The sequence below is a fragment of the Micromys minutus genome (genome assembly GCF_963924665.1).
Source record: "Micromys minutus genome assembly, chromosome: 16".
Lineage (NCBI taxonomy): Eukaryota > Metazoa > Chordata > Mammalia > Rodentia > Muridae > Micromys > Micromys minutus.
In genome coordinates, this window is record NC_137985.1 from 41,924,044 (window position 1) to 41,951,420 (window position 27,377).

The 27,377-nt window shown below is 40.4% G+C and overlaps 2 protein-coding genes across 2 annotated transcripts; one reads left to right on the forward strand and one right to left on the reverse strand.

Moving 5' to 3' along the window:
* The first annotated feature begins 656 nt into the window (after window positions 1–656).
* Window positions 657–26,671, forward strand: IL18 (interleukin 18). The gene is made up of 5 exons (XM_080929945.1): window positions 657–734; window positions 21,073–21,156; window positions 23,664–23,798; window positions 25,012–25,145; window positions 26,347–26,671. The coding sequence occupies exons 2-5, from the start codon at window positions 21,078–21,080 to the stop codon at window positions 26,569–26,571; spliced, it is 573 nt and encodes a 190-aa protein (XP_080786071.1). The 5' UTR covers window positions 657–734; window positions 21,073–21,077; the 3' UTR covers window positions 26,572–26,671.
* Window positions 3,062–5,235, reverse strand: TEX12 (testis expressed 12; the record flags this gene model as incomplete). The annotated part of the gene is made up of 4 exons (XM_080929946.1): window positions 3,062–3,206; window positions 3,888–3,939; window positions 4,026–4,137; window positions 5,173–5,235. The coding sequence occupies 4 exons, from the start codon at window positions 5,233–5,235 to the stop codon at window positions 3,062–3,064; spliced, it is 372 nt and encodes a 123-aa protein (XP_080786072.1).
* Window positions 26,672–27,377: the final 706 nt, after the last annotated feature.

Sequence of the window (27,377 nt, forward strand, 5' to 3'; positions counted from 1 at the left end):
TGCTCCCTAGTCTCATAACCATTCCATTCTCTTCACCTAGGATATTTCTCTTCTCCTTCGAATGAAATTTGCATATGCAATTTAACCTTCAAGTTCCAGTTTCTCAGTCACCTGCTTCTTAAGCACCTTATTCCCATTTCCTCGCAGCTCGGATAGCTTTTTGGTGGCCCTTATCTTGCTGTCTTGTGTAATAAAGGCCAGTGCACTTTACAACCACTCTTAGTATTATTTGAATACAAAGTCTAGCTAGACCTCCAGTATGGCTTATACTACAGCACTAAGTGGTTAGAGAACTTTATAATTAACTGTGCATCTTGGTGCCATTTCTGGCCATTCTATATTAACCAATTACTGAAGAGAAATTCTTGAAGTCGTAACAGAACGATAACAAAACAAAACCACAGGGTTTGAGACAGTTTCCCAGAATGCAAACAGGAGAACCAAACATTTGTATCTGAATACAAAGCAGTGGTTTTCAATCGGAAAAGTTAGAGAAAAAACCTTTGAGGCATCCACAACAAGTCAAATCTCTGGATTGAATGCTGCCCCCGTGCGTCACAGTAGCTGACTGAACCCTGGCTGTTTCTATAACGATAAGTACACCAATCCTGTGGTTGGTAAACCAAGCCTGCTTTCATTTCTCCCCTGTGGAGCGCTGCCAGCACCACACAGAGAAGCTTCAGAAGCCCGCTATAATCTTCAGGACCCAGGCACAGCAGTCCAACTGCAGACTGGTAAGAAATGGAGTGGGAAAGGAAGGGGGAGAGGGAAGTCCCCTACCTGGGAGATGGTGCAGGGCCACAGAAAGAGCCCCTGCAGCGTCAGGAGGGCTGCTGAGGAAACGTAGAGTTGAGGAAATAGTAGTAACTCAGTTCAGGGGAGGCAGCAGGACTTGAGATTTCAGCCCCTGGCCTTATTAAGTAAATAATGAGCCTGGGTTGTTCCTGGCTCTGTGATCGAATGAGACTGGAGGGGGGGGAGGGGAGGGAGGGGCGGGGCCTCAAAACACTGCTCTCAGTTCTATGGCAAGTATCCTAACCAAGTAGAATCTTTGACATTAAAATCGGACAATAGCCCCCCCACAACCTTCCCTTTTTGGAATTTGCCCCACCTGCAGTTAAGTCCATGGAACCAGATTCAGGGGTTTATTACACAATTTCTTCTCTGAATGATTCAGACAGAATGAAGTCTCAATTTAGACTGGTAGGCAATAACTCACACCTTTCCCTTTCATCTCATTCCTTTTCTTTTACATTGGTTTATTTTGGAGGGGGGGGGTTCAAGACAGGGTCTCTCTGTGTAGTCCTTGCTGTCCTGGACCTCACACTGTAGACCAGGCTGGCCTCAAACTCACAGAGATCCACCTGCTTCTGTCTCCCGAGTGCTGGAATTAAAGGTGACATTCATTAGTTTTATGAAAAGCATTTTCTTACAATGAAGCACAGACAGGACACCATGAATACGTATCACAGTGCATAATTTTATTACTTTAACAAGTATCGTTAAGAACCTAAATAACAAACGTTTCTAGTAAGTAAAATAACAAAAAATGAGATTTGGCACCCCATTCCTGTTTTGTTGTTGTTGTTGTTTATTTCTTCTCTTTTAATTCCAACAATCTGTGCAGAGCAGCTGGAACTCTCTGAGAGCTCAAGGCCAGCCTGGCCTACATAGTGAGTTCTAGGCCATCCAAAGTTACATAGATCCTGTCAAGTTACAAGACAAGTAACTTGATGGAAAGAAAATTTAAAGTTTACAAGCATCTAGGTTAAAAAAAAAAAAAAACTGCCTAATTTAAAAATACAAATTCCTTGTGGAATTCCTATGCTTATATTAGAAAATATACATAAAAAAGAACAAATTGTCATAGAATAAAATAGGGGAGATAGATTTTTTTTGTATCCAACTAATGTAGTTATGTATTACATAGATCATTTTGAATAAGATAGTAACTGTACTTTATGTGTCAAAGGAGGAATTTTTTAGTCTGATAAGAGATCTTCTAGACCAGCATTCCTCAAACCTATGGAGTCATGATCCCTTTGGGATCAGACAACCCTTTCAAAGCAGTCTCCTAAGACCATCAGAAAACACTGATATTTACATCATGACTCATAATAGTAGCAAAATTATAGTTATGAATCAGCAATAAAAATAATTTTATGTTGGGAGTCACAACAACAAGAAGAACTGTACTGAAGGGTTGCAGCATTTGGAAGGCTGAGAACCACTTCTCTAGACTAAATTCAACTTTACATTATCATGGGATTGAAGTGGCCTGCCAAAGCCATGTTTAAGCCATGATCTCTTGAGTCCCATATTACTAATGTCCACATCATCCACCCTACAGCTAAAGCTTCTAAATATAATTCATAAACTTTACAGATCAATGTGGTTAATAGGTAAAAAGCCACTTGACAGCCAGACTTGGTGGTACATAACCTTAATGTTGATTAAGAAGGTTGAGGGAGGTATACCATGAATTTACCTGGGTTCCATATAGTATGACACTTAAAAAATAAAGAAATAGCCAGGTTATAGTAACTTCCAGTTTTTATTTTTATCATAGGAAAATATTTTAAGAAAAATTTTTATTAGTCAAATATAATGGTTAAAAGTAAAAATAGTCAAATGGTAATATTAAGTAACAGTAGCACATTGTTATATTCTATTATCTATTAAGAAACTGGACAAAAATACCTTTAATGTTTTGGTGTTCTTATATAATACCAACCAAGAAAAACATTTTTAAACTATCTCAAAAATCATCTGCTATTTAAACAAATACTGTTAGGCATAATCAAATTAACAGAGTCCTCTTTCATAGTTTAAGAAGGGCTAAGCAATTTGAGAGTAAATGATAAAGAAAAGAACATGTATGATTTTTAATTTACATTTTTATGTGTACCTAATATTTGACCTTCAAAGGAAATATTATACACTTAATGTTAATATCTATTAAAACCCCCTTTAAATTTAGAAAAGTAGAGTTTAGCCCGTATTTTCTCTAGCAAGAAGAAGACAGCAGTAACAGGACCAGCTTCCAGCTGGCACAGGCACATTACTTGTGCAGGGCGTTGGTGATCACTGTAAACCTCTGCTTCAGGAACTCTCTTTTCTGTACCAGAAAGTTCTCAATAACATCAGCTTCTTTGAACAGTCCGTCTAGCTCATCGATGTAAGATGCATCTACTGCTGCTCTTTCACTAATAGGGAAAAAGTTGATATTAAAACAAGTTATAAAGTCTAGACACATCATCAATGTCATATTCTTTATACTGTATGATAGCTATTTCATTTTCATGGCTTTGTCCATAAGAGAGCTTCATTAATTTACTAATATTCTTTAGGATAAGTTAAAGCAGTATAAAAAATATTTTGGATTATTGAAAACACAGAAACTGTATCTTATGTACTATAACTTTAATAACAAATTACATAAATTATTAAAATTAAACTATTATTCAGGTATAGTAACTATCCAGTAGCTTATAAAGCACCTTGTAATGCTTCATATTCTCAGACCAATATTTAGATTCAGGCTTCGAATGTATAGTGATAAAATATTTTTATCATTAATTAAATATTAATTTCACTCTAACACCATTAATTTCACCAAATAATATCATTCTCAAAGAGATATCTGTCCAAGACATAACCACTCTGCTATTGGTACTAAAAATGTGACAAATGATGTTGGGACAAATTGGGGATTACTCCCTTAAAATAATCAATTCACCTATTGTAAAGAATTGAGACAGAATTGTAAAACTTCAAATTTTTAGTTACCAGACACATTTTTAAGCCATAGAGTTAAATTTTCACTACTAAGTTTTCAGGGAAAAGTATTTTAAAAAAAAAACTTTAAAAATACCATAATTACTTGCCTTAAAATCTTTGCATATGTAGACAACATCAGATTAATTTCCTTGCCCATATCTATTAAAAAAATGGAATATATTATAAAATCTACCTTCTGCATGACACAGTCAATATACGTAAAATAAGCATTGTCTGTACATCACCGCTCAAATCCTTCTCCAGAGATTCCTCTTTATAAAAGAGTCCAGAACACTCAGAGAGAGATGAATCTGATTTTCCAAGAGAGGATGCCTGTGGACTATCTGACACCTGAGGCTAAGAAAGAAAATAGATCAATGGTAAGATCTTTAAGACACATATATCCTATTTAAAAAGCAAACATTTTTCAGAGGGACTGAGGACATGGTTCTGTACAATAGTGGTTGTCTAGCACTTTTATGGCTGTAGATTCAACCCCCAGTACTTCAGAATTAAAAAAATGAAACTCTATGCTTGGGGTTGAGAGCTAGTGCAGTGACAAAGCACTGGACTAAGTTCCAGCACTGAAAAAAGTACCAAGGGAAAAAATACTAGAGACTGCATACCAGTCATTTAAATTATTATTATCAAAGAATCCTTTAAACACAAAAGACACCTTGGTGAAAATGCCAAATTTTGTTTTTTATATTTTGATAATGACTATTAACTCAATGAAAAACAGCCTTGTGTCTTTCACCAGTAGATATTTTTATAATAATACAATAACTATAATTTATTTTTTTAACTTATTTATTTTATGTTTATGAGTACACTATTGCTCTCTTCAGACACATCGGATTCCATTACAGAATGTTGTGAGCTACCATGTGGTTGCTGGGAATTGAACTAAGGACCTCTGGAAGAGCAGTCAGTGCCATTGAGCCATTTCTCCAGCCCCATAACTATAATTTAAACAACAGTCAAATGGTTGCAAAATTTTGTAATATAGACTGGCAGATACCTTAACAATGAAAGAAAGCACTTATAACTAAAATCTGAAGATCTGAGCAAGATTCCGAGACCTGCCTATAAGAATTTTACTCATCATAGCAAATAATTATGCATATAAAGTCCCACGTATCAAAAAGATATGGACTCACTCTGATTACATTTAAGGCCACAAGTGACCAAAAAAGAATCCCCACCTAGACTTTTTTTATAGGTCCGTTCTTAGTGAAAAAGCTAAGTGGAGTCAACATAGTTCCTGCTAGTATATCCTACCTCTGTGACTATGAGAACACTAAATTCTACTGATCAGCAGCACTTTCTTGAAGAAAAGAAATTTCAGAAATAGATAAAATACAGTAAGAGGCTCTGGGGCATAAAACTTACCTCCAACTCCCTTGACCTCTTGCAGTTTCTAGAGTCAGGTTTTACAAGGTGGTTTGCCATCATCCTCTGGAGACACAAACTATACAGTTTAAAGAAATTCCAAATTTAAGTATTGAATCCACACCATTGTTCTCTACATTTGTGTCTTTTTCCCATTTCTGTTATTAATTTCTGCTCTCCTGGTGTGCCTCCTAAACTTAATTTCTCCCGTCTCTAATTTATCCTATCTATTCATTCAAAAACCCTATGGGTCAATAAACTCAAGTCTTATCACATGGCATCCAAGGACCTCCAACAACTGAGATCAACTTACTAACTGTACAGTTTTCAACTACCAGCCTGTATAAAACGAGCTCAACTAACCTCATTGGCAAGTCTAGTTTCATCACTATAACATTTAAGATTCTTCTATTTTTAGCATTTTTAATGTTAAAATAGAGAATAGCATTCCCCTCTTTCTATCCTTTTTTTCCAAAAGAAATGGGCAGAGATGGCTGACCACATTTAAACAAATAAAAGTGAGCTATCCCAGAAACAAGACCTCTTCATTCTTCTAGTCAGATTCTGTTTCCATTGCTGTACCCTTAACACGTCATCAAACTGCTTTCCCATAAAGTCTGAAGCTACTGTCTGTCCTAGTTATCTCAACTGTTAAGGTTCAAACTTGAAAAAACATGGGAACTTAAAAGGATGGACTTTATATCTTAGTGTTGAAGAACTATTTACATTCACATTATCTCTTTCCTTTTGGGGGGGGGGGATTAAGACAGGGTTTCATCTCTGTGTAGCCTTGACTATCCTGGAAAGTGTAGACCAGGCTAACCTCAAACTCTGGGAATCACTTGCCTCTGTCTCCTGAGTGCTGAGATTAAAGGCATTCCCTACATACCCAGCTCTGTTTCTTTTAAATACCATGAATTAGATAACTGTAAAAATCTGTGTGCTTATAGCTAGAATATATATGTACATGTATATATGTGCATATGCATATGATAGAAACAAAAGCAAAAGCAGATCATAAAGATGGTTCTCAATACAACATGCTACTTCTGTGTGCCCGCCATTATCCTCACAGCTGAAGGGCAAAACAATGCACGCATGAATGTACTGACGTTCCTAAAGAGTGGAGAAGTTATTTCAGAGACACCAACCCAAGGAAAAAGTCTCCTTCCCCTTTCAATTTTCCCTTTTCATGCTTCTTCTTTCCTATTTCAAACTAACAGAACACATTCACATGTCCGATAAAACTTCTATAATTACGTAATTCTGTATTTGTAAAAGTGGTTTCTGTCATCACTTAAGACTCCTGAATAATCTGTCCTAGTCTGGGTTGACAGGCTCGTCCTCACTCTGTGAAAACATCAGTGACCTGTGCCCACGGTCAAGGCCATCAGAAGTGTCACCCTGTGCAACTGTTTGCTGTTTAGTTTTTCTTCTGCGGGTGGTAGTTGGCTCAGCTTCGGGTCTTCTGGGACTGTGACTCAGCACATAAACCTAGCTAGCCTGGAACTCAGGGGGTAGCCGAGGCTGGATTCTAATTCGCAGCCATCCTCCTGTCCCTGTGCTCTGAGTGCTGGAACCACTGGCGTGAGCTATGCTGCCGCCCCAGCGTTCTGTTGCTCTCTCTTTACAACGCTGCTATTGTCTCCTCGCGCCATTTCCCGCCATTTCCCACCTCTTTCCCTCGCCTCCCTCACATGGGCGACCCCATGCCAGGCCCCAGACTGGAGAGGCCGCTCCCATCCCCACTCACTGCTTTCTTCCACACTCGCGACTTCCCGGTCGCGCGTGCGCTCACCCTCTTGCCCCACTGGCAGTCGGAGCTCCGGCCACGACCTGCCTCCTCAGAGCCGGGCAGCACTGGAGTGAGAGCTTCGCGCCCCTCTGCGCAGGCGCCGTGGTGCCGTGGCTCCCGGCAGGCAGCGCGCCAACCACGTGACAGCCTCGCCGGGCTGATAGGCCTGGAGCGTCTCTTCCGTTTATTTCCCGCCTATTCCTCCCAACTTGGAACCTTCGAGAAACAGAAAGGTCCCTTCCCACACTACATTGAAGGAAGAGTAAACTTCGAAACTAGTCTCTAGGAAGGAGAGGTGATGCCCTGGGAAGACGGTCTTGGGCCGGGGCCAGGAATCGCAGCCGATGAGCATTAAATATTTCCCACCAGCTCCTCTCAGGCAAGAGCATGCTGGACGTAGGGTGTGCTGACACAGGAGACTCAGCGGGTCCCTCCGGCCCACGGTCTCTATCAGTGACTCTCGTTGTCCTTGGTGCTACCAAACTCTCCTAATCACGCCCTTAAAACGAGTTCATGAATTAAAAAAGAAAAAAAAATGTCAGTTCATTTGGCTGATTCTAATTGACCTTCAGAAAGTATTTAGTAATTCACATGGTTCTTACACTCAGGACTTAGCTTTATTGGGTACTGTCACACGCCTACTTTGACCTGAAGTTTCGCAGACAACCTTCCTAAATTATTTCCAGTTAGTTGACCTGGTGCATAACCAAGTATATTGCCTCATAAAACAAAGGTCAATGACACGCCTCCATGAACTCTGAGCGTATAATTTTACATTTCAGAAGGCTGCTATTTAACACGTGGGGTTTGTTTTGGTTGTTGGTTCCTTTTGTGTATTTAAAGGTTAGCATCAAGGCAGGGGAGTGAGCATCGGCCTAACTAGAATGTTACTTGTTTGGCATGCTAGGTGGCAGTGTACATGAAAGTTCATTATCTGTGTTGAAATTTTTACTATCTGTAATACAATAATGGGTAAAAGTTATACATTTTTTTATAAAGTTGATTGTGTTTATTTTACAGAACTTTTCTGGCCTTGGGTTCATTCTCCAGCACCCATAAACCAGGGCACACATGTAATTCCAGCACTGGGGAGATAGAGACTAAAGGAGATTAAGTTTAATGTCAAACTTTGCTACTTTTGAAGCTATCCTGGGATACTTGAAATCATATCAAAGTTTAAAGATCCCTGATTAGAAGACCATGGCTTTTCTATTTTTTTTTTTGTATAAAAATGTAAGGATTTAACAATTTTAGCTTATTTATATTTATACTTAACAAATATAAAGTTCTCCACTCAGTATTTTGTTTTGGTTTCTTGTGTGTTTTAAGGGTAGTCATGCTTTCTAATCCAGGCTAGACTGGAATTTATAATCTTCCTGCTTCAGTCTTAGCTATTCTAATTATTATCATTAGCACTGTTGGGTTTTTAGGATTATTTATTATATGTAACTATACTGTCGCTGTCTTCAGACACACCAGAAGAGAGCATCAGCTCTCATTACAGATGGTTGTGAGCCACCATGTGGTTGCTGGGATTTGAACTCAGGACCTCTGGAAGAGCAGTCAGTGCTCTTAACCACTAAGCCATCTCTTCAGCCCCACTGTTGTCTTTTTTAAAAGTTCATTAAATCAAAAAGTCTGGGTGATGTTGTATTATTATCATTATATTATATTATAGTATATTGAAACAGATAATTATCTATTTGGTTCTTAAAGTATTTCAAAGGAAAAAAAAAGACCTAATGCATAAATTCTTTACCAGACTAAAAGAAAACATTTTTTTTTGTTTTAGTGTTACCTTTATTGTATGGTAAATGAGTAGTGAGGTTATGGAGGGCTATGGTTGGCCAGTGCATTAGAATCTTCCAAGGACTGTCTACACATCAATAAAATACATGGGGTACAGAAATGGATAGCTTACTCTATAGCATAGGGGGAAAAAGAACCTTGTATCCAAGTCCCCAAACAGAAATGTACAAATTGTTACTGTACGTCTCTAGAGCTGGAGGAAGCTCTCTGCCATCTGCTCCTGATCTGTTGTGTGTACTGGAGATTGAACCCAGAGCTGTGTTCTTGCTGAACTGAATGCTCTACAGCTGAGCCAACACCGTTTGATCATTCTGTGTGACACTCCTTCATTCAGTCTTTTGGATCACTTGGAGAATGAAAACTTGCTATTTCAAACTCAGTCACACTGGTGTTTCTACCATATTCTTTAAAATATTAATTTTTCATCTGGTAATCCACCTCAGCAAGCCCGACCAGCCATCTCAATAGAAACTCCTCCGTAATCATAGCTGTGGATAGGGTATTTTCATGACTTTCTAAAATGAAGACTGCACCCTGATTAAAAAACATTCAAAACTACTTTCTTTCCTAACTTTAGAAGCTCTCATACAATTTCTGTACTGGAAAAAAAAAAAAAAAAAAAAAAAAAAACACTTTGCTAATTCTATTGCTAACCAAGCAACAATTTAGCCATGTCCAAGTAAAAAGTTTCTAAGAAATACTGCTATTGTTTTAAAGCAAATAGTCACACTCTGTTCTTTAGAAATAACACTTTAGAAGGCAATACAAATGAGTTGGTTGCAAGGCTGTATCAATGCGTTAAAGAAAAGCCTTAAAACAATCATATTTCATATATTTTAAATCAGAACTTTGCCACCATCCTAGGAATATCTGTTATGTGTGTGTTAGGAGAGGGGAACCCGTAGGTGTTCCAGCGCTACAAGTCTCCACTTCTCAGTTCCTCTAAGTACACTGGGATTAGACGCTAAAGCTACTGTGTCTGGCTTTTAGTCAAATTGTTACTCGTTTGTTTGTTTTTCAAATAAGTTCTAATGGTGGGGCTGAGGAGAGAACTCAGTAAAGCTCTACCCACACAAGCATAAGGACCTGCATACAACTAAGTCACATTAAAAATAACAATAATGCCTGGCATGGGGCCAGTTACATGGCTCAGCATGTAAAGGCACTTTCTGCCAAGTCTAACAGCCTGAGTTCAGACCCTGGGGCCTACATGCTGTAAGAACCAAACCTACTCCTGCAATTTCTCCTCTGACTTCCATTTATGTACTGTGGCACATGCAAGCCCTCCACACACACACACTCTCTCTCTCTCTCTCTCTCTCTCTCTCTCTCTCTCTCTCTCTCTCTCTCTCTCAAGCGTGCAGGCACGTGCGTGCACAGAGAGAGACAAAGAGAGACAGAGAAACAGAAGAAAACTATTTTTTTAAGTTTATTAGCATAATGACTCACACATAAAATCTCAGCACTGGGTGGTCGAGATGGTCAGCTTCCTGGGTCTCACTAGCCCATCAGCTTAGCTAGCCAAATCGTATGAACCTCATGTCCTAGGGAGAGACTCTGTCTCAAAAACCATTATGGATAGTTCTGAGAAGAACACTTGAAGTTGGCCTCTGCCTCTACATAAATATACAACCCCCCCCCCACGCTCACACATGTGCACGCACACACACATAGGAAAAAGTATAATGCTATAGATAATAATGCTATAGAGGTTTCATATGGTAGTGGAACACCTTTACAAAAGTGGGCTCTTTCCAGACCATTGAGAAGTAATCTAAAGAGCTTCTATCAAGTATCATGTGACTCCATGTTGAGCCTGGGAAAGCTAAATCCTAAATAAGGTCTTAAAGGGAAAGAAAGGAAATACTATACAAAAAATACTTTATTTCCCCCAATATATATTTTAGGTATAATGGCTTTAGTAAAGAAATTACTACAGTATGACTCTTATTCAGTAGTATTAGAAAAAAACATTTCATGCTGAAATGTGCAAGAACCTCCAAACCTATAGGCTAACATGAGAAAGGATGTTCTAACTCACCAACTGGGTTTGTTTTCTTACATTGTATTCACCTGACTGTCTGAAAGAGGCATGGCCCCAGACTTTACAGAAGAGTTGGTTCACTGAATAGTGGCATTTACAGTCAAGGAAATACCCATGTTTTCTAACATTTTGCTTCAAATTTCTGAAAAAGAAGCCCTGGAAAAGAAGTACCATGTGAAGGCGTGCCCGAGGCGTGCCAGGGGCAGTCTCCTCCCTCCTCCCTCCCTCCTGCTGTTCACAGACTCAGCAGCTGTATCCCAGGGTGCAGAAGCTCCACGCTCTCTGTAATCCTGGCTGCCTGCTCCAGCTGCTGACAGGACTACCAACTTCTGCAACCTCCAGGGTCAGGAAAAAGAAAGAGGCCTCAAAGCTTCCAAATTACTTCCTCTTGGCCCAGGTAAGATGTGTCCCTCTTTATTTGGGCACGCTGACCTGCCAGTAATCACAGAAGGGACAGAAGCAGGCATCAGGTTGTTTTCTCTGTTTTTATTAGATATGGGAGAGTCTCCCTTCAGGACAGAGATTCTCTTTTCTCTCTTGAAATCTACTTTGTTTCCCTTGGCTATTTATCGTATTGCTGTAATGCACTATGTTAGAAAGTAAAGCTGAGAAATTTTTTAAAGTTACCTAGTGGGTTTTTTGCAAATATGTCATATGTATTCTTAAATAACATTTTTAAAGACAGACATCTGTCCTGAACACTTTACAGCCTTTTGTATATTTGCAAATCTCTTTAATGTTTGGCCCAATGGATGGAAGCAGGGTTCTTCTCACTTTGTCTTCAGACCTTTGCAATGGTACACAGAATTAGCCTCTGATACTATCTTGTCCACTGTAAGAGTGGGAGATCTAAAAAGCAAATGACGTCCAGGATTACTAGAAACAGCTGGGCTACTCTGTGAACCACTAAGAACTTCTGCTTTGGAATGTTGAAACAAGCTTTTTTTTCTCTCAGAGTACTCAATCAAGACCTTGTGCAAGGTTGATTATCAGTAAGCCCCACAGCAGAAGACTGGTCTGCACTTTATTTTGCCGGGGAAGGACCGAATAAACAAGTCATCTTCTATTTTGAGGTCATATAACAAAGCCGAGTAAGATGTCCTTCATCTCTTTACTTTCTGCCTATTTTCAGCTGGCCAAATCCTATGCCACACTTATTCAGGATATTTTCCTCTCTACTTGCAGTGCCTTCCCACTGCTGTTAACATAACATTCCGAGTCTCCCATAAAACCCTCCATATTCTTCTGCCCAGTTCAAGATAGAACTGCTCCACCTGCCACCCCACCCCGCTCTGTTCCCCTCCCACACAAGGAGGAAGGAGAATGGAACACCCAGGCTTCTTTCACACACACTCATTCCAAATATGTGAGTTGTACTCGGTCTTCTTTCATCAAGTCTGTATTTAAGAGTTGGTTAAATATACCTGTCAATAATGATCTAATTTCCTGTTGTGTTCGGCCTCTATCCCTTCCACATCCTACATACATACATTTTGTAAGATGGAGCAGTTGTCAAGGGTTAACCGACTTACTAAACTGTAATAGCACCTGGCCGGTGAGATGGCTGAGCGGGAAACCTGCTGCGTCAAAGCGTGCTGACCTGAGATTCATCCATGGATCCCTCATAAAGATGGAAGGCATCCCTGACCTGCACACACGACCCATCATAGACTTATACACACACTAAATGCAAGTGTTTTGGGTTGATTTAGTTTTGGTTGGTTGGGTTGTTTGGTTTGATTGGTTGGTTTGAGACAGAGCCTCACTATGTATATAGCTTTGGCTATCATAGACTTTGGTAAAGCAGGTTGGCCTCTTACAGAGATCTGCCTGTCTCCAGGCACTTTGATTATAGGTGTGTGCTACTACAGCTGGCTACAATAAGGGTGTTTTTCTTAAAAAAGAACCGAAACGTTGAGTGTTGGTCTTGCTGAAGCCAGGATGACTTCCCAGGTGGTTGTGGGGATTTAATCACATAGCAGGCCCAGCTGTCCCATCCACACCTATTCCACAGAACTGGAGCTTACCAGACAGGACAAATGGGATCAGAGTTTCATTTCAAGTTCAAGGCATTTTGCTTTCAACACAACATTACTTTTTAAAACTCCTGGAAATTTGAAAATACTGGCTGAATAATATTCTGGAGCTGTGTGTTGCCTTCCTGTGGTCTTCAACCTTCTTCATGTTCTCCACATTATGATGACTCCCAACCCCCATAAGATCATTTGCCACTTCATAACTGTAAGTAATTCATTTTCTACTGTTATGAATTAAAGAATAAATATACGTGTTTGCCATGTTTCAGAGGTGGCCCCTCTAAAGGATGGTTCGGCTCTGTGGGTCAAGAACCACAGGTTGAGAAACCACTGCAAGAGGAAGTGGCTACTGGGGCATTGACCTCATATAAATGGCTCTTCCTGGCAGTTTTAATATAGCCTAAAATTGCAGAATGCTGGGGCTGGAAAAAAAATTAAACTTTGACGTCCAGCTTCCTTGTTTTTCAAATGAGGAAACTGAGACCACCTGAAATTAAGTAACTTGCCCCAGGCAAAACTGGAACTCATGTGACCTAATTTTCACTGTGATATTCTGTCACCTCTATGTGAGCTAGCTTTCAAAGGCTTATTCTACAACTTTTTGTTTTGAAGACCTAATGTTTTCTATATACTCCTGGGAAGTTCTTTATTGAGAACACTAGGTGAAGGCTGGAGAGATGACAAGGTTGGAAAAGTATTCAAGGGCCTGCATTCAATCTCCAGAATGCAAGCTTAAAAAGCAGACAGGCCAAGCTATACAAAGAGTTTCCACTCCCAGTCCTAAGGTGACAGAAACGGGTGGGTCTTTGGAGCTTGCTGACCATCCAGTCTAACCAGCAGGCAAGTTCCAGGACACTCCTGTCTCAAAAAAATAGGGTGTGGCCAGCAAGATGGCTCAGAGGATAAGAGTGTTTGCCACCAAGTCTGGACCCAGAACTGACTTCTGCAATTGTCCTCTGACCTTACACACACGCACACGCACATGTGCATGCATGGACATTTACAGACACATACATGTGCAAGAGATTACAAGATGAAATGTTCAAGGTGTTCTTACCCACTGGGAACTGTATTTTATAGATTAGAATTGAGAAAGCAAAGAAACATTTGCGAGAAAGAATCAGAGAAAAAAACAGGAAGAGGAGTCAGGAAGAGGAAGATTAGACTTGACATCATAAAACACTGAGAGCTAACAGGAGTAGGAACACAGTAAGTAAAAAATTCACAGTAAATACAGAAAATAAAATTAATTAGAAAACAAGGAGAGTATTTGATCCTTTTCTTTCCTGTCTGTTTTTTTTCTTTTTTTAGGTTTATTTATTTATTTATTTTATGTTTGTAAATACCCTCTAGTTCTTTTCAGACACACCAGAAGAGGGCATCAGATCCCATTACAGATGGTTGTGAGCCACCATGTGGTTGCTGGGAATTGAACTCAGGACCTCGGGAAGAGCAGTCAGTGCTCTTAACTGCTGAGCCACCTCTCCAGCCCCCAAGTGAATTTTTAATACTCACATGTAACCTGCTTTTCTCCTCCCCAAAGAGATCAAGCTTGCATAAACAAGATCTATTACCTGGCTCTCCTTCCCTGGTTTTTATCAAAGGAATTACACTGTAAGGTCCTCCAAATAAAATTAGGCAAAATCTAAATAATGTAAGAGGAAAATAACGGGTTTAACTTTATAAGCAAAAATGAAATAGCAGGAATGTTTTCAATTGAAACACTTGGTCTAGAGTGGTATGAGGTGAGAGCTTCTGTGAAAACTGCTACCACGGTTGCCGGGCAAAGAAACCCTGTGGGATCATCTGCCTCCGTCACTATGGAGTAAACTAAACCATTGCTCACGTATCTCAGAAGCCCTCCCACTGAGCCCTAGCTCTAACCCCTCTCCCCATTTTTAAACTTTTTTTTTTTAATTTGGGGACAGGAACTGAATTACCTAAGCTAACTTTGAACTCATTCTGAGTTACCCAATCAGGCATCCTGCGTCATCAGCCCCTGTAATTGGTGTTACAGGCCTGTGCCGTCGCACTGTTTTATAATGCTATTATTAAAGCAGCGTTTCACTACAGTGTGTGCATGTGCATGAAACAGGTGTGTGGGAGTCAGAGCACAGCTCCTGTGGAGTCAGTTCTTCCGACCTTTATGTGAGATCTGGGAGTTGAATGCAGGTCTCCAGATATGGACGGCAAATACCTCGAACCTTCTCACCAGCCACATAAAACTTTTGATGTCATACCTGTTTCTTTTTTTTTTTTTCCTTTTGCCTTTTTGAGACAGAGTCTCTCAGAAACCATACTGGACTCTAGTTCACTGTGTAGCTGGGGATAATCTTGAGCCTCCTCCTGCCTCCACCTTGACCTCCTGGCCTTTACCTACCCAATGTGATTATTGGTGTACATGAACACACCCAGGTTTAAATATTTTCTTATCTGATAACAATGTTACCAAGGTATTAAGGAGCCTTGTTACTATTAGTGATATGAACAATCTCTAGGAATATAAGCAAGACCCAAGAATACAGTCTTAAAGAGACCAAAGTGCCACCCTGATAAGGCGTGAGGAGAACGAACTTTCAAAGCACGGTTGATTATGCTGAGAAGTGGGTGGAAGGAAGGCAGGTCCCCACATTAGTAGCTGTCAACATGTGCACCCTGAGAATGCTGCCATACTGTTACATTTCTTACTAAAGAACAAAATAATCTTGGAAGCACACGGCATCTTCAGAAACACATCCCTTTCTGAAAGCTGTGACTACACTTAAATCTTCTGTGGTAAATAGAGAAACCTCAAGTCTTGGTCCTCCAGCCTTCCTGCTCCCCAGCCCTCCTCCCTGATCACTAGCCCTTCTTCGTAGAAACCCCTACCCTTGACAGGGCTGTCCTCTGCTCGTGCTGCACTGAGTGACATCACTTCGAAACCTTCTCAAACAGCACAACCCAGATTCTACAGCATCTGTTCTGATTTGTCTTGCCCACAGGCATATGAGTCACTGGACGGTGGGAGCTGAGTTTTGTTCAGCTTCTGAACCCACAACTGACTCATATTAGCAAGTGAATAAGTGATAAACAAGTTCAAGAATTGTGGGAAAGAGTGTTTTATTTCTTTCTCTTTTGTTATCCCAATTTTTAACGGGCAAGACAGAGAGTCTTGTGCATGCCAGCCAAGCATTCAAACACTGAGCCACATCCCTAACCTCTGTTTTTTTGTGACAGGGTCCCACTATGTAGCCCAGGGAGGCTCTTCTCTAATTCAGGATCATATAGCTTTGGCTTTTCAGTGTTGGGATTACAGATGTGTACCACCGCCCATCTAGTAGTAGTTAATTAATAACTTATTTTATATGTGTGAATCTTTTTCCTACATGTATGCCTGCTACCCACGGAGTTCATGAGAGGGTACCAGTCCCCTGGAACTGGAGTCCCAGATGGTTGTGAGCTGCCATGTGGGTGCTGAGAATGGGCCTGGGTCCTCTGGAAGAGCAGCCAGTGCTCTTAACCACTGAGCCATCTCTCCACACATAAAAGTGGTATTTTTAGGGTAACGGAATCCTTTTCTAAGGCCATTCACCCAATAACTAATTAATCACTACAGTAAATACTAGTCATTTAAAAATCCAATTTTTGTCCTTTGTGTTTGCTGTATTCCAGGCAGATCACTTTTGAAAACTATGTACATTATATATATTAACGTGGAGAAGACAACACAAGCTGTCATCTCACTAAAGATGAACCAGTAGAGTTCCACCCTTTTACCCCTCTAAAGTCTTCCTTCTACTCTCAGATTTTTAAATCTAGATTTTGCATCTGAGAAAAAAATATTTTTGTTATTCTGAGTCTGGCTTATTTCACTTAAGTCGGTGACTTCCAATTTCAGGCATTTTTCCATCTCTGACATAATTCATCCTTTTTATGGCTGAATACTCTGATGTGTGAATATGCTACATCTTTATCCACTCACCTGCTGATGGGTACCAAGATTGACTCTATAACTTAGCCCTTGTGAAAAGTGGCATGAGTAATGCAGACATGCAGGTATCCCTACTGTGTGTGACTTGATCCCTACTGTGTGTGGCTTGGGTATATTTAGGTATATACTCAGGAGTGATATAGCAGGTTAATATGATAATTCTATTTTGTTTTTGTTGTTTGGGTTTTTGGGGGGGTTGTTGTTGTTGTTGTTTTTTTTTTTTTAGAGAAAACTCCATTTTTATTTCCATAGAGGTTAAACTAAGTTACATTTCTACCAGGAATGTAGAAGGGCTCCTTTTTCTCTACATCTTCACTAACATTTGCTAGGAATTTCTCTTTTGTCTTGTTTTTTGTTTTCTTGATGATTGGTATTCTGATGGGGATGAACTGGAAACTTAATATAACTTTTATGAGATTTAATTTTTAGTATTTTAAATTGTGTGTGTGTGTGTGTCCATCTGTGCAGGGGTATGTGCATGTGAGTGTAAGTTCCCATGGAGGCCAGAAACATCAGGTCACCTGGAGCTGGAGTTACAGGCAGCTGTGAACTAATGTGAGCACAGGGAACTAAACTCAGATCCTCTACAAGAGCAGTGTGTGCTTTTAATGACTGAGCCATCTCTCCACCTCCTCAATGTATTTTAAATTTGTATTTCTCTGGTGGCTAAAGGTGTGAACTTTTCTCGTATATTTATTAGCCATTCATACTTCTTTTGAAAAATTGCATATTCAGTTCATTTATGTAGGATGATGTCATTATGCAGCTAGGCAGGTCAGCCTGTCATTGGATGAGAAGGATTGGGGGGGGGGGAGGTTAGGAAGGAGAGAGGAGGAGACAACAAAGAATCAAGGTGGAAAACAAAGATGACACATCTCTTTCCATGCGGCTCTGAGTAGCCATGTATATTTTCTAAGGGATGGATTGCTATAGGTCAATTTGTCTTATCTAGGTCAGCGGTTTATATCGTTGTCAACTGGTTGTAAGCTTATTGTGTGGATGGATTGTGGATTGAGAATTTAACATCTAAATCTGATTGATAAGTTATTGGTTATTGAGTCATGATTTTACCAGGCTGTGGAGAATGTGAGCAAGTTCCCAGCTGATAAGAGACGTAGCCGGGGTGAGCAGTTCCGGGCGAGCCAGGGTGATTCACAGGAACTGGTAGCCACAGATTCATTTTTTTAATTACCACACACATTTACTCATTTATTGACTAGAATGTAAAACATATTTAATAACTATTCACATTTGGATCTAAGTAACTGAACTTAGATTAAACTGTTAAAACATTGACCAAGTAACAAATACTTTAGGTTAGCTTAATTAAAATTGTTTTTCAACTTAGGTTTAATTTCTTTCTTCTACTGGGACTACATGGCATCAGACTGTGCTAAAAAGTTTTTAGGGTACAGATTTACTAATATCCCGTAAATATTACTGTTTAGTCAGTTTTCTACAGCTATAAAGAATACCTAAAGCCAAACAACACCTGGAAAAGAAACACAAACAGATGAGCTAGTGGTAAGAGCTCTCTTGGGGCTCAGCAAGTAAGAGTGAGTGCTGCTCTTACAGAGGACCTGAGTTCAGTTCCCAGCACCCATATCTGTACCTAGAGCTCCAAGGAATTCACACACACACACACACAGGAGGGGGTGTAATAAATTGAATGTGCTCTCTAATGTGAAAAGGCACTAATCCGTCCTGTGGGCTCCACTCTAATTATCCAAACATCTAACCAAGGCCGCTCCTCCATCACTGACATATAGGGACCAAGTCTCAGCACCAGCCTTGCTAACTACAAACCATAAAAAACAGGAGTTTTGACTTCATTGCCATCCTGGGAGCTCCATCCATTAAGTGGCTTCACCACTGGAGACACCAGCTAGTTCTCTGGAACACAGCTGTGTTGTAGGGGAAGTTTAAAAATTTCCCCTGAAGGTTCCATGTTTGAGTCTGCTGAAATAAGACCTGCAATCAACAGATTACCAGGAGCAAAGGCTACAGATTAGCAACACACACAGGCTTAGCTCCAGAAAGCCAGACAGGAAATGGAAGTAATGTTTACTGGTGGTGTTAAAGGGTGGTGAATTACTTTAAGGGAAAGATATGGATGTGGTATTGCGTAAGACTGTGCTGGTGTATGCTTATAACCCCAACCCTCAAGCGGCTGAGATGGAGGGACTGGGATTCCAAGACCACTGCAGTGTGTATAACAGGACCTGTCTCGAAAGAGAAAAGGCAGCAAACAAGACCGAAGGTAACTTGGTCTTTTTCAGTGGACCCCGAGTTTCCATAAGTACTTTAGGAGAGAAGGGGATCAAGAAAACCTGCCAGCGTCCGTGGGGAGCGAGCAGGGAGACCTGAGGCTGCTGCTTTCCGTCTAGCTCGCTACTTGTCACATTTAATTAAACACAGGAAATTCATTAAATTAGAATAGTTATTAGCTGGAGAGATGGCTCAGTGGTCAAGAGCACTGGCTGCTCTTCCAGAAATCCTGAGTTTAATTCCCAGCAACCACATGGTGGCTCACAACCATCTGTAATGAGATCTGATGCCCTCTTCTGGTGTGTCTGAAGGCAGCTACAATGTACTTATATATAATACATAATCTTAAAAAAAAAAAAAAAAACAACAGTGCTAATGATAATAATTAGAATAGTTAAGACTGAAGCAGGAAAATTGTAAATTCCAGTCTAGCCTGGATTAGAAAGCATGACTACCTCTAAAACAAACACACAAGAAACCAAATTACTGAGTGGAGAACTTTATATTTGTTAAGTATAAATATAAAACTAAAAATGTTAAATCCTTACATTTTTATTTCATGTTTATACAAAAAAATAGAGAAGCCATGGTATTCTAATCAGGAATTTTTCTTTAAACTTTGATATGATTTCATGTACTTATATAATATATATAAATACATAAAAATCTTAGAACTTAGTTATGAACAGCCGAGAAGGTGAATGTTATAGCAAACGTATTACATGGCCTTGAACTCCTGGTCCTTCTGTCTCAACCTTACAAGAGCTGTCAAAAAAAAAAAAAAAAAAAACCTTAACAATTTTATGTAGTGTTTTTGTGTTCCTTCTTAATACATAAAGCGTGGAAATCTATTAGGGTAATTTCAACGTAATAGAGAAATTACACTGTATTTCAGGACTCCGATGGCAACGATAGCCTGCTGATAAAGGAGCATGTCATTGGTGGCAGGGTCGTGGGTACACTGCAGACACTGTGGTGTATTTCCCGTGTAACACGAGGAGGGGTGCTACGTTTCAGCTTAGGAATAGATGAGAATAAGCGTGTGTTTTCTCTCCAGAGTCACAGATTTCTCATACATAGAGCTCCAAGACAGCTCTATGACAAAACTCTGAAAGGCTACACACGTGTAAGTGGGGAGTAGGATGGGGGAAAGGGGAAAAGCAAAAATAAGAGTTTGAATTTTTTCAAACCTATATTGTTTCTGCAGAAACATCATATTTATGTATCTCTCATGGACAAACATAGAAAACCCAGATTTCAGCTCAAAAACTGCTGCTGCCTGGGGAGGGAACCCACCAGACGTCAGAGCCTCTGGCCATCTCACACCCTGCCCCAAACACCAGCTGGAAGTACAACTTTTTACCACATCCTCTCCCTTACCAATGAAGTCCTGAACCTCTGGTGTCTCCTCTACAGGAGGCTGCTGGGTTTTAAATTCAGACAGAACAAGTTCCCATTTAAGGGTGTATTTCTAGCATCCTCAGGAACCACCAAACTAACAACTTATACAGTTGCTCCTTAAAATGTTGTTTAATGAGACAGCACTCTCATGATCCCAAATAACTAATGATTGGAGAAAGACTATAAACAGGGGTGTTATATAGACTGAAGCTTCACACTTATTAGACATCTGCCCTATGCATCCGAGTAATGGTTGGCAAATGATGCTCAAGTGTGGAGGTTTAGAAGGTAGCACTAAGGAGCTGGAGAGGTAGCTCAGCAGTTATGAGCACTGGCTACTCTTCCAGAGGTCTGGAGTTCAGTATCCAGCACCCACACAGTAGCTAGATCCAACACCCATCTTCTGGACCCCAAAAGAACTGCATGTGGTACACAGATATATGCATAAGAAAAACACCAAATATATAAAACAAAATAAAAATTGTTTTATTAAAAAAAGAAGGTAAGAGGCTCGTTCATTGTATGTGTGCAAAGAGCAGTCTTTGCCTCTTCATAGGTGACTCTTTGCTTTCACCAGGAATAATGGCTTTCATACCGGAAGAAGGCTCTTGTGTCAACTTCAAGGAAATGATGTTTATTGACAACACACTTTACCTTATACGTAAGTCTAAACCAGTAAGACAAATGGAGGGCTCAGATACAGGTATTCAACAAGAAGAGAAATCATAAAGTGAGCTGAGGCTCCCGTTTGTCATCAAATTCTACTGCAATGTTAATGTCCCCTCTCGAAAAATAACCAAAGATTTCTGAGGTCCCAGTCCCTTGTCCCACCTCAGGGATGGCACTCTGGCAGTAGCTCACCAAGATGGTGCTTGGGGCCCATCATGAAAATGTGCCATTGAGAAAGCCCTGCTTCCCAAAAGAAATGCTAGTCACAATATTGTAGGCCTAGAGTTCTGTGTATATCATTCATGTGAATATACTTGACCAGAGAGAGCGGGAGGAAGAAAGAGAGGGAGGGAAGGATGGAGATTCTTCTGATTAAGGTTCCATGGGGGATTTGACTTCACTAAAAGTTCTGCTTTCTTTGGAAGCTTCCTGGAAGAGTCCTTCCAGTTAGGCAATAAATTTAAAAGAAAAGTTTGCTGCTTTATAAAAAATACTCTAGCTATGTATTGAGATATACAAAGCCTGGAGTTAAATTTATTATCATTATTATTATTAATTATTGTTATTATTATTATTATATGGGTGTCTCTTCTGCATGTATGTCGTCTGTGCACCACATGCGTGCAGTGCCCATGGAGGTCAGAAGAGGACACTGGATCCCCTAGAACTGAGTGGTGTGAGCTGACATGTGGATGCTAGGAATCAAAACGTGGGTCCTCTGGAAGAGCAGACGGTGCTCTTAACTCCTGAGCCACCTCTCCAGCCCTGGATTTCAGTTTTATACCTAACATATCTAAGTACACATGAACCCTAATAGGCTTAGTTTTATGGGCTCTTGAATGCTTATCAAATCTGATATTCCTACTGGAGGCCAAAAGAACCCATCACAACTACCCAGAGGTTAAGGAATGGGGAGTGGGAACCAAGCACCACACCTTCAATCCCAGCACTTCAGGAGGCAGCGGCAGGTGCACTCTGTAAATCTGGGGCCAGTCTAGTCTACAGAGTGAGCTCCAGGTCAGCCAGAGCTATGTATTATGTCCCTGTCTACAGAGAGTTGGGGGAGGGGAGTGAAAGGAAAAATAGAGTTGCAAAAAAGAACAGGCGAGGGGACATGTTGAGCTGAACTGTGTAATTTAACACATTGTGTTTCTCTTTTTTTCCCCTGTAGCTGAAGATGATGGTAAAGTATACATTTACTTTTTTTTCTTTGCAAGTTAAAAGGAACTTGAGACACACCCACTGTCAGCAGAGAGAAACTGTCCATAGTGTTGTTTCCTAGGTAGTTAATAATTACTGTTATAATAAATTCAGACAGTGGGGGCATAATAAGACTATAATTCCTGCTGGACTTACAAGTTGTTTCCAGCACCTGTGTGGGATTCTCAGAGATTTAGGCTGTTCAGTTTGGTTTGTTCAGTTTTGGTCCAATAGACTGGCTCAGATTTCACTATATTACCTGGACTGGCTTCAACCTTGTGATCCTCCTGCCTTAGCATCCTGAGTGCCAGGATCACAAGTGTGCTGCATTCTTGTTCATCAGTGTTAGCCCAACGGTCTGAACTACGTACCTGCCCAGGATACAATCTGGAAAGCAGAAAAGCCAGGTTGACAGCGAGAAGGAAGAGTTGACAAATCAAAGCTTCAGTCCATCACACAGAACTAGCGGGCGTTACCTTGGAGACTGGGACACTTTTCCAGCATCTTTCATTAGTAGAGGAAAAGAAGTGGTGTCGTGTGGTGGAGCACACCTTTAAGCCCACTTAGGAGGCAGAAGCAGGCAGATCTCTGAGTTTGAAGCTAACTTGGTCTACAGAGCAAGGTCCAGGACAGCCAAGACTACACAAAGAAACCCTGTCTCAAAAAGGGGGAGGGATGTGGGTGGGGTTTAGGGGAGGGAAGGAGGAGAGAGAGAGAAAGAGACATAAGTGAGAGGGTGAGAGAGAATTCCCTGAAGGGGAAGTAGGGATGGTGGTATAAAGATCCAGAAAGCAGCAAGACTTGAAGCTGCAGCTGTGGACGGAGAGACAGTGCTCAACTGGAAAACCAAGTAGTTCCCCCCCCCCCCCCCGTGTGCCTGTGGTAGGACAGTTCTCACATCTGCATAAGCAGATTAAGGATTCACAGTACACGAGATTCCATAATGAAGTAAAGGTACAGTTAGAAGGGAAGGACAAGGAAGGAGATGAGCTAGGGAAGGGTCCCCAGGGGCAGGGAGGGCTTTGTGAGATCTAAAAAGACAGCACATGTCAACGTGTAAGAAAACAAGTGGGTAGGAGGCTTATCAGGTAGAAAGGCATTTGAACCTTTGGTGGGAGAGTAGTTCTGAGCACAAGCAGGAAACACAGTGTGTCTTAGAAGGATGAAACAGCAGTCAGCTTGCTTGTTGCTGCATCTAGAGGTTTGGACTGACTGGAGAATAGTGGTACTAGGTCCATTTGTTGATCTGGAAAAAAAAAAAAAAAAAACTAACCATTACTGATTCAATGTATATTCTAGGAGACCTAGAATCAGACGACTTCGGCAGACTCCACTGTACAACTACAGTAATACGGAACATAAACGACCAAGTTCTCTTTGTTGACAAAAGAAAGCCGCCTGTGTTCGAGGATATGACTGATATTGATCTAAACGGTACTTTCCTCCTACTTATTTACAAACCCAGAGATGACCACCCACTACTCTCCCTCCATTTTACTGCCCACATTTCCACACATCGCTGTCCTCGACCCCATCCTTAAATGGAAAGTCACATAGTAAATATAATTTTACTCTAGAGAGAGCCATGTCTTTAGTGGGAGGGAGGAGTTGGGTACAATAAAGACACTGCAGAGGCCGCGCCACTCTGAGTCTCTGTGTGTATCACTTGTTCCCTTAGTTTAATTGTGTCCTCTGAGGAAGAACCTTGTCAGGTTGGATGCTTCATCCCCATTGGTTACTGCCGGCACCATCAAAACTCAAATGAAAAGCAAAACAGAAGCATTTCAAAAGAGCCTGCCTTCCATCGGAACACGAGAGTGCCTTAGAGGACGACACACTTACTGTGTGTCTCAAGACACAAGTTCCAAATCACACAGTTCAAGGCCCGGTTGAATGCTTAGTTTTGGGGGGGAAAATTCTATGCTAAGATTTTTTTTAACCTCAGCAAATAGGTTTTTAATATCTGTTAACCATTCAACAGTTAAACATAGTCTTTAGATTCAGAGTAATGTTCTGTTTGAGGGTTGGTTTTGGTTTTGTTTTGGGACAGGATCTCACCATGTATACCTGGCCGACTCAGAACTCTATAGACCAGACAGACCTAAAATTCAGAGATCTACCTACCCCTGCCTTCCCAGTGATAGAAATAACAGGGTCTGCATCCAAACCCAGCAGGGTTCATAAAATCTTTAACACACTCAAAAAAAAAAAAAAAAAAAAAAAAAAAATCAGAGTGTCTTTAACAGACTCAGAATATCTTTTTTATGCACATTTACATTTTTGCCTGTGTGTATGTCTGTGTGAGGGTGCCAGATCTTGAAATTACAGACAGCAGTGAGCTGCCATGTGGGTGCTCAAAACTGAACTCAGGGCCTCTGGAAGAGCAGTCAGTGCTCTTAACCACTGAGCCATCTCCCCAGCCCCGACTCAGAATATTTTTAGCACAGTCATGTTGCCTGCTCATGTTTTGTAACTCCTTGCGTCTGGCCAGCTGGGCATCTCTTCTGTCAACTGTCTGGCCAAAATTGGGTGTAGGATATTGATCAGTCTATTAAGGTGGACCTAGCCTTTGGCTAAATTTCTACAGATGCTGATTTGAGGGGGGACTATTGTAATTAGTGGTCTCACTTATGAATATTTGTTTCAGCCAATGCATCCCAGACCAGACTGATAATATATATGTATAAAGATAGTGAAGTGAGAGGCCTGGCTGTAACCCTCTCCGTGAAAGATGAAAGAATGTCTACTCTCTCTTGTAAAGACAAAATCATCTCCTTTGAGGTAAGATTCCGCTTCATTTGAGCTTTAGTCATATTAATGGACAAAATGATAAAGCCCAGGGTCATCAGTGCTTTTAGCTATGGGCAACTGAGGAAGAGAACAGGAATTGGCCCAAAGAGGTGGCTAGAACTTTACTTCATCATTAGCACACACAGACTCCATTTGGTGGAAGGGAACGGAAGGAAGCTCTCTAGGCCTAAGGGAGTCAGGAGGCCTGCATATGGAGGACTGTTCTGGGAAAAGGTCGGAATGGATGGGAAAAGAGGAAGTTAGTAGTTACAGAGAGATGGTCAGTACTCATATTACTCTATATTCAGAGTTGCTTTTAACTTTTGAAAAAATTAAAACTGCTTTAGGTCTGTTTAACAATACACTTCTTTTTTTTTTTTTAAACGACTTTATTTTACAAAACAAAGATAAATGTACAGATTTTAAACATTTTTTGCTTAAAATTATACATTTTTGTCAGTACTGTTTTTTCAGACATTAAAATAATTTTTACATAAAACCATGTGAATATATTTTTTTAGTCAGTACTTGATTTTTTTCAAGGGCTTGACAGTATGCATTGAAAACCTACTAGTTACAATAAGCGTAAAGTACATGCAAAACAAAACGGAACATGGAAATAGTCAAAGTCTTCTTGTTTTGTAAATATATGTATATTTTTTTGTTTTCTTTATTTCTTGGACTTCATACAGTCTGTGAGTTGTTTCTGGGGGAGTGCAAGCCTCTGGGGTTAGCATCCCACTATCAGTGACTGCATATTATGTCTGTTCTTTTGTGACTGGGTTATCTCACTCAGGATGATATTCTCTAGATGCAGCCATTTTCTTAAGAATTTGGTTAAGTCATTGTTTCTGGTGGCTGAGTAGTATTCCATTGTGTATATGTACAACAATACACTTCTAAACAAACTGTACATATTCAATTTGCTAATAACTTCTTTTTAAAAAAAATTTCACTTCATGCATATGTGTGTGTATATATATGTACGCATGTATGTTTCTTTGGAGGTCAGAAGGAAGAGTGGGATCCCCTGGTGCTGGGGTTCAGGCATTTGTGAGCTGCCCCCATGTGGATACTGGGAGCCAAGTTCCAGCCCCTGAGAGCAGAGCAGCAAGCACTCTCAGCCATGATCCTTCGCTCCTGCCCCGGGTGTTTATATCCTTAACAATGATGCTTTGTGTTTTCTCCACAGGAAATGAGTCCACCTGAAAATATTGAAGATACAAAAAGTGACCTCATATTCTTTCAGAAACGTGTTCCAGGACACAACAAAATGGAATTTGAATCTTCACTGTATGAAGGACACTTTCTAGCTTGCCAAAAGGAAGATGATGCTTTCAAACTCGTTTTGAAAAAAAAGGATGAAAATGGGGATAAATCTGTAATGTTCACTCTTACTAACTTATATCAAAGTTAGGTATTAAGGTTTTTACATTGCAGAAAGATGATTAGTACGCATGAGCCTTATAACCTGTTCTGTATTTCCATAACAAAATACCTGAGGCTGCATGACTTACAGAGTAAACAAGTTTAATTTTCTCATGTGTCCAGCCCAATTCCTACTCTCTGGAGAATTGTTCTGAATGCATCACAACACAGAAGATCAAAGGAAAGGAATCAGCCACGTGTGAATTAGCACAGGGATGAGTCTTACTCTATAGCAACGAATTCTTGAAAGAGGCATTCAACCCTTTCAGTGCTGGGGCCTTGTCACACCCTAACCATCTCCCATGTGTTAGATATCTCACTACCTCAGTACACCTATCCTGGGGACTAAGTCTCTAGCACATGTATCAAAACAAATCTATGGCATTGGAATAAATATCAAGAACAGCCTCAACAGGTCACCAAAGCCTAATAATAATTACATGATAATTTTTAAAGATAGCACTCGTAGGGTGGAGAGATGGCCCAGTGGTTAGGAGCACACGCTACTCTTCCAGAGAACTCAAGTTAGGAAATTATTTCTATGATGGGGGTGCGCACATGCCCCAGTGAGGAGCTATCCCATCCTGAAAAGGTATCTATAAAAACTAGTAAATACTTCTGGGTTTTATTTCTGTATAGGCTATTTCCCAATTAGTTCCTGGAGCCGTTCCTTGATCAGAGCCTAAGGGGTTCACAGCCTGGCAGGAGGCACAGTCTGAGATTATCTGCTCAACCAAGTGTCCCAAATCAAATATTTTGCACCGTGCCCCTCACAGCATTCCTTCAGTTTTCAGT

Bases quoted from the DNA above. Each gene is read 5' to 3' on its own strand.
- IL18 (XM_080929945.1), top strand. From the start codon at position 21,078: ATGGCTTTCATACCGGAAGAAGGCTCTTGTGTCAACTTCAAGGAAATG. The intron at 21,157-23,663 runs GTAAGTCTAAAC...TGTATATTCTAG, and splicing joins CAACACACTTTACCTTATAC to GAGACCTAGAATCAGACGAC. The intron at 25,146-26,346 runs GTAAGATTCCGC...TTTTCTCCACAG, and splicing joins ACAAAATCATCTCCTTTGAG to GAAATGAGTCCACCTGAAAA.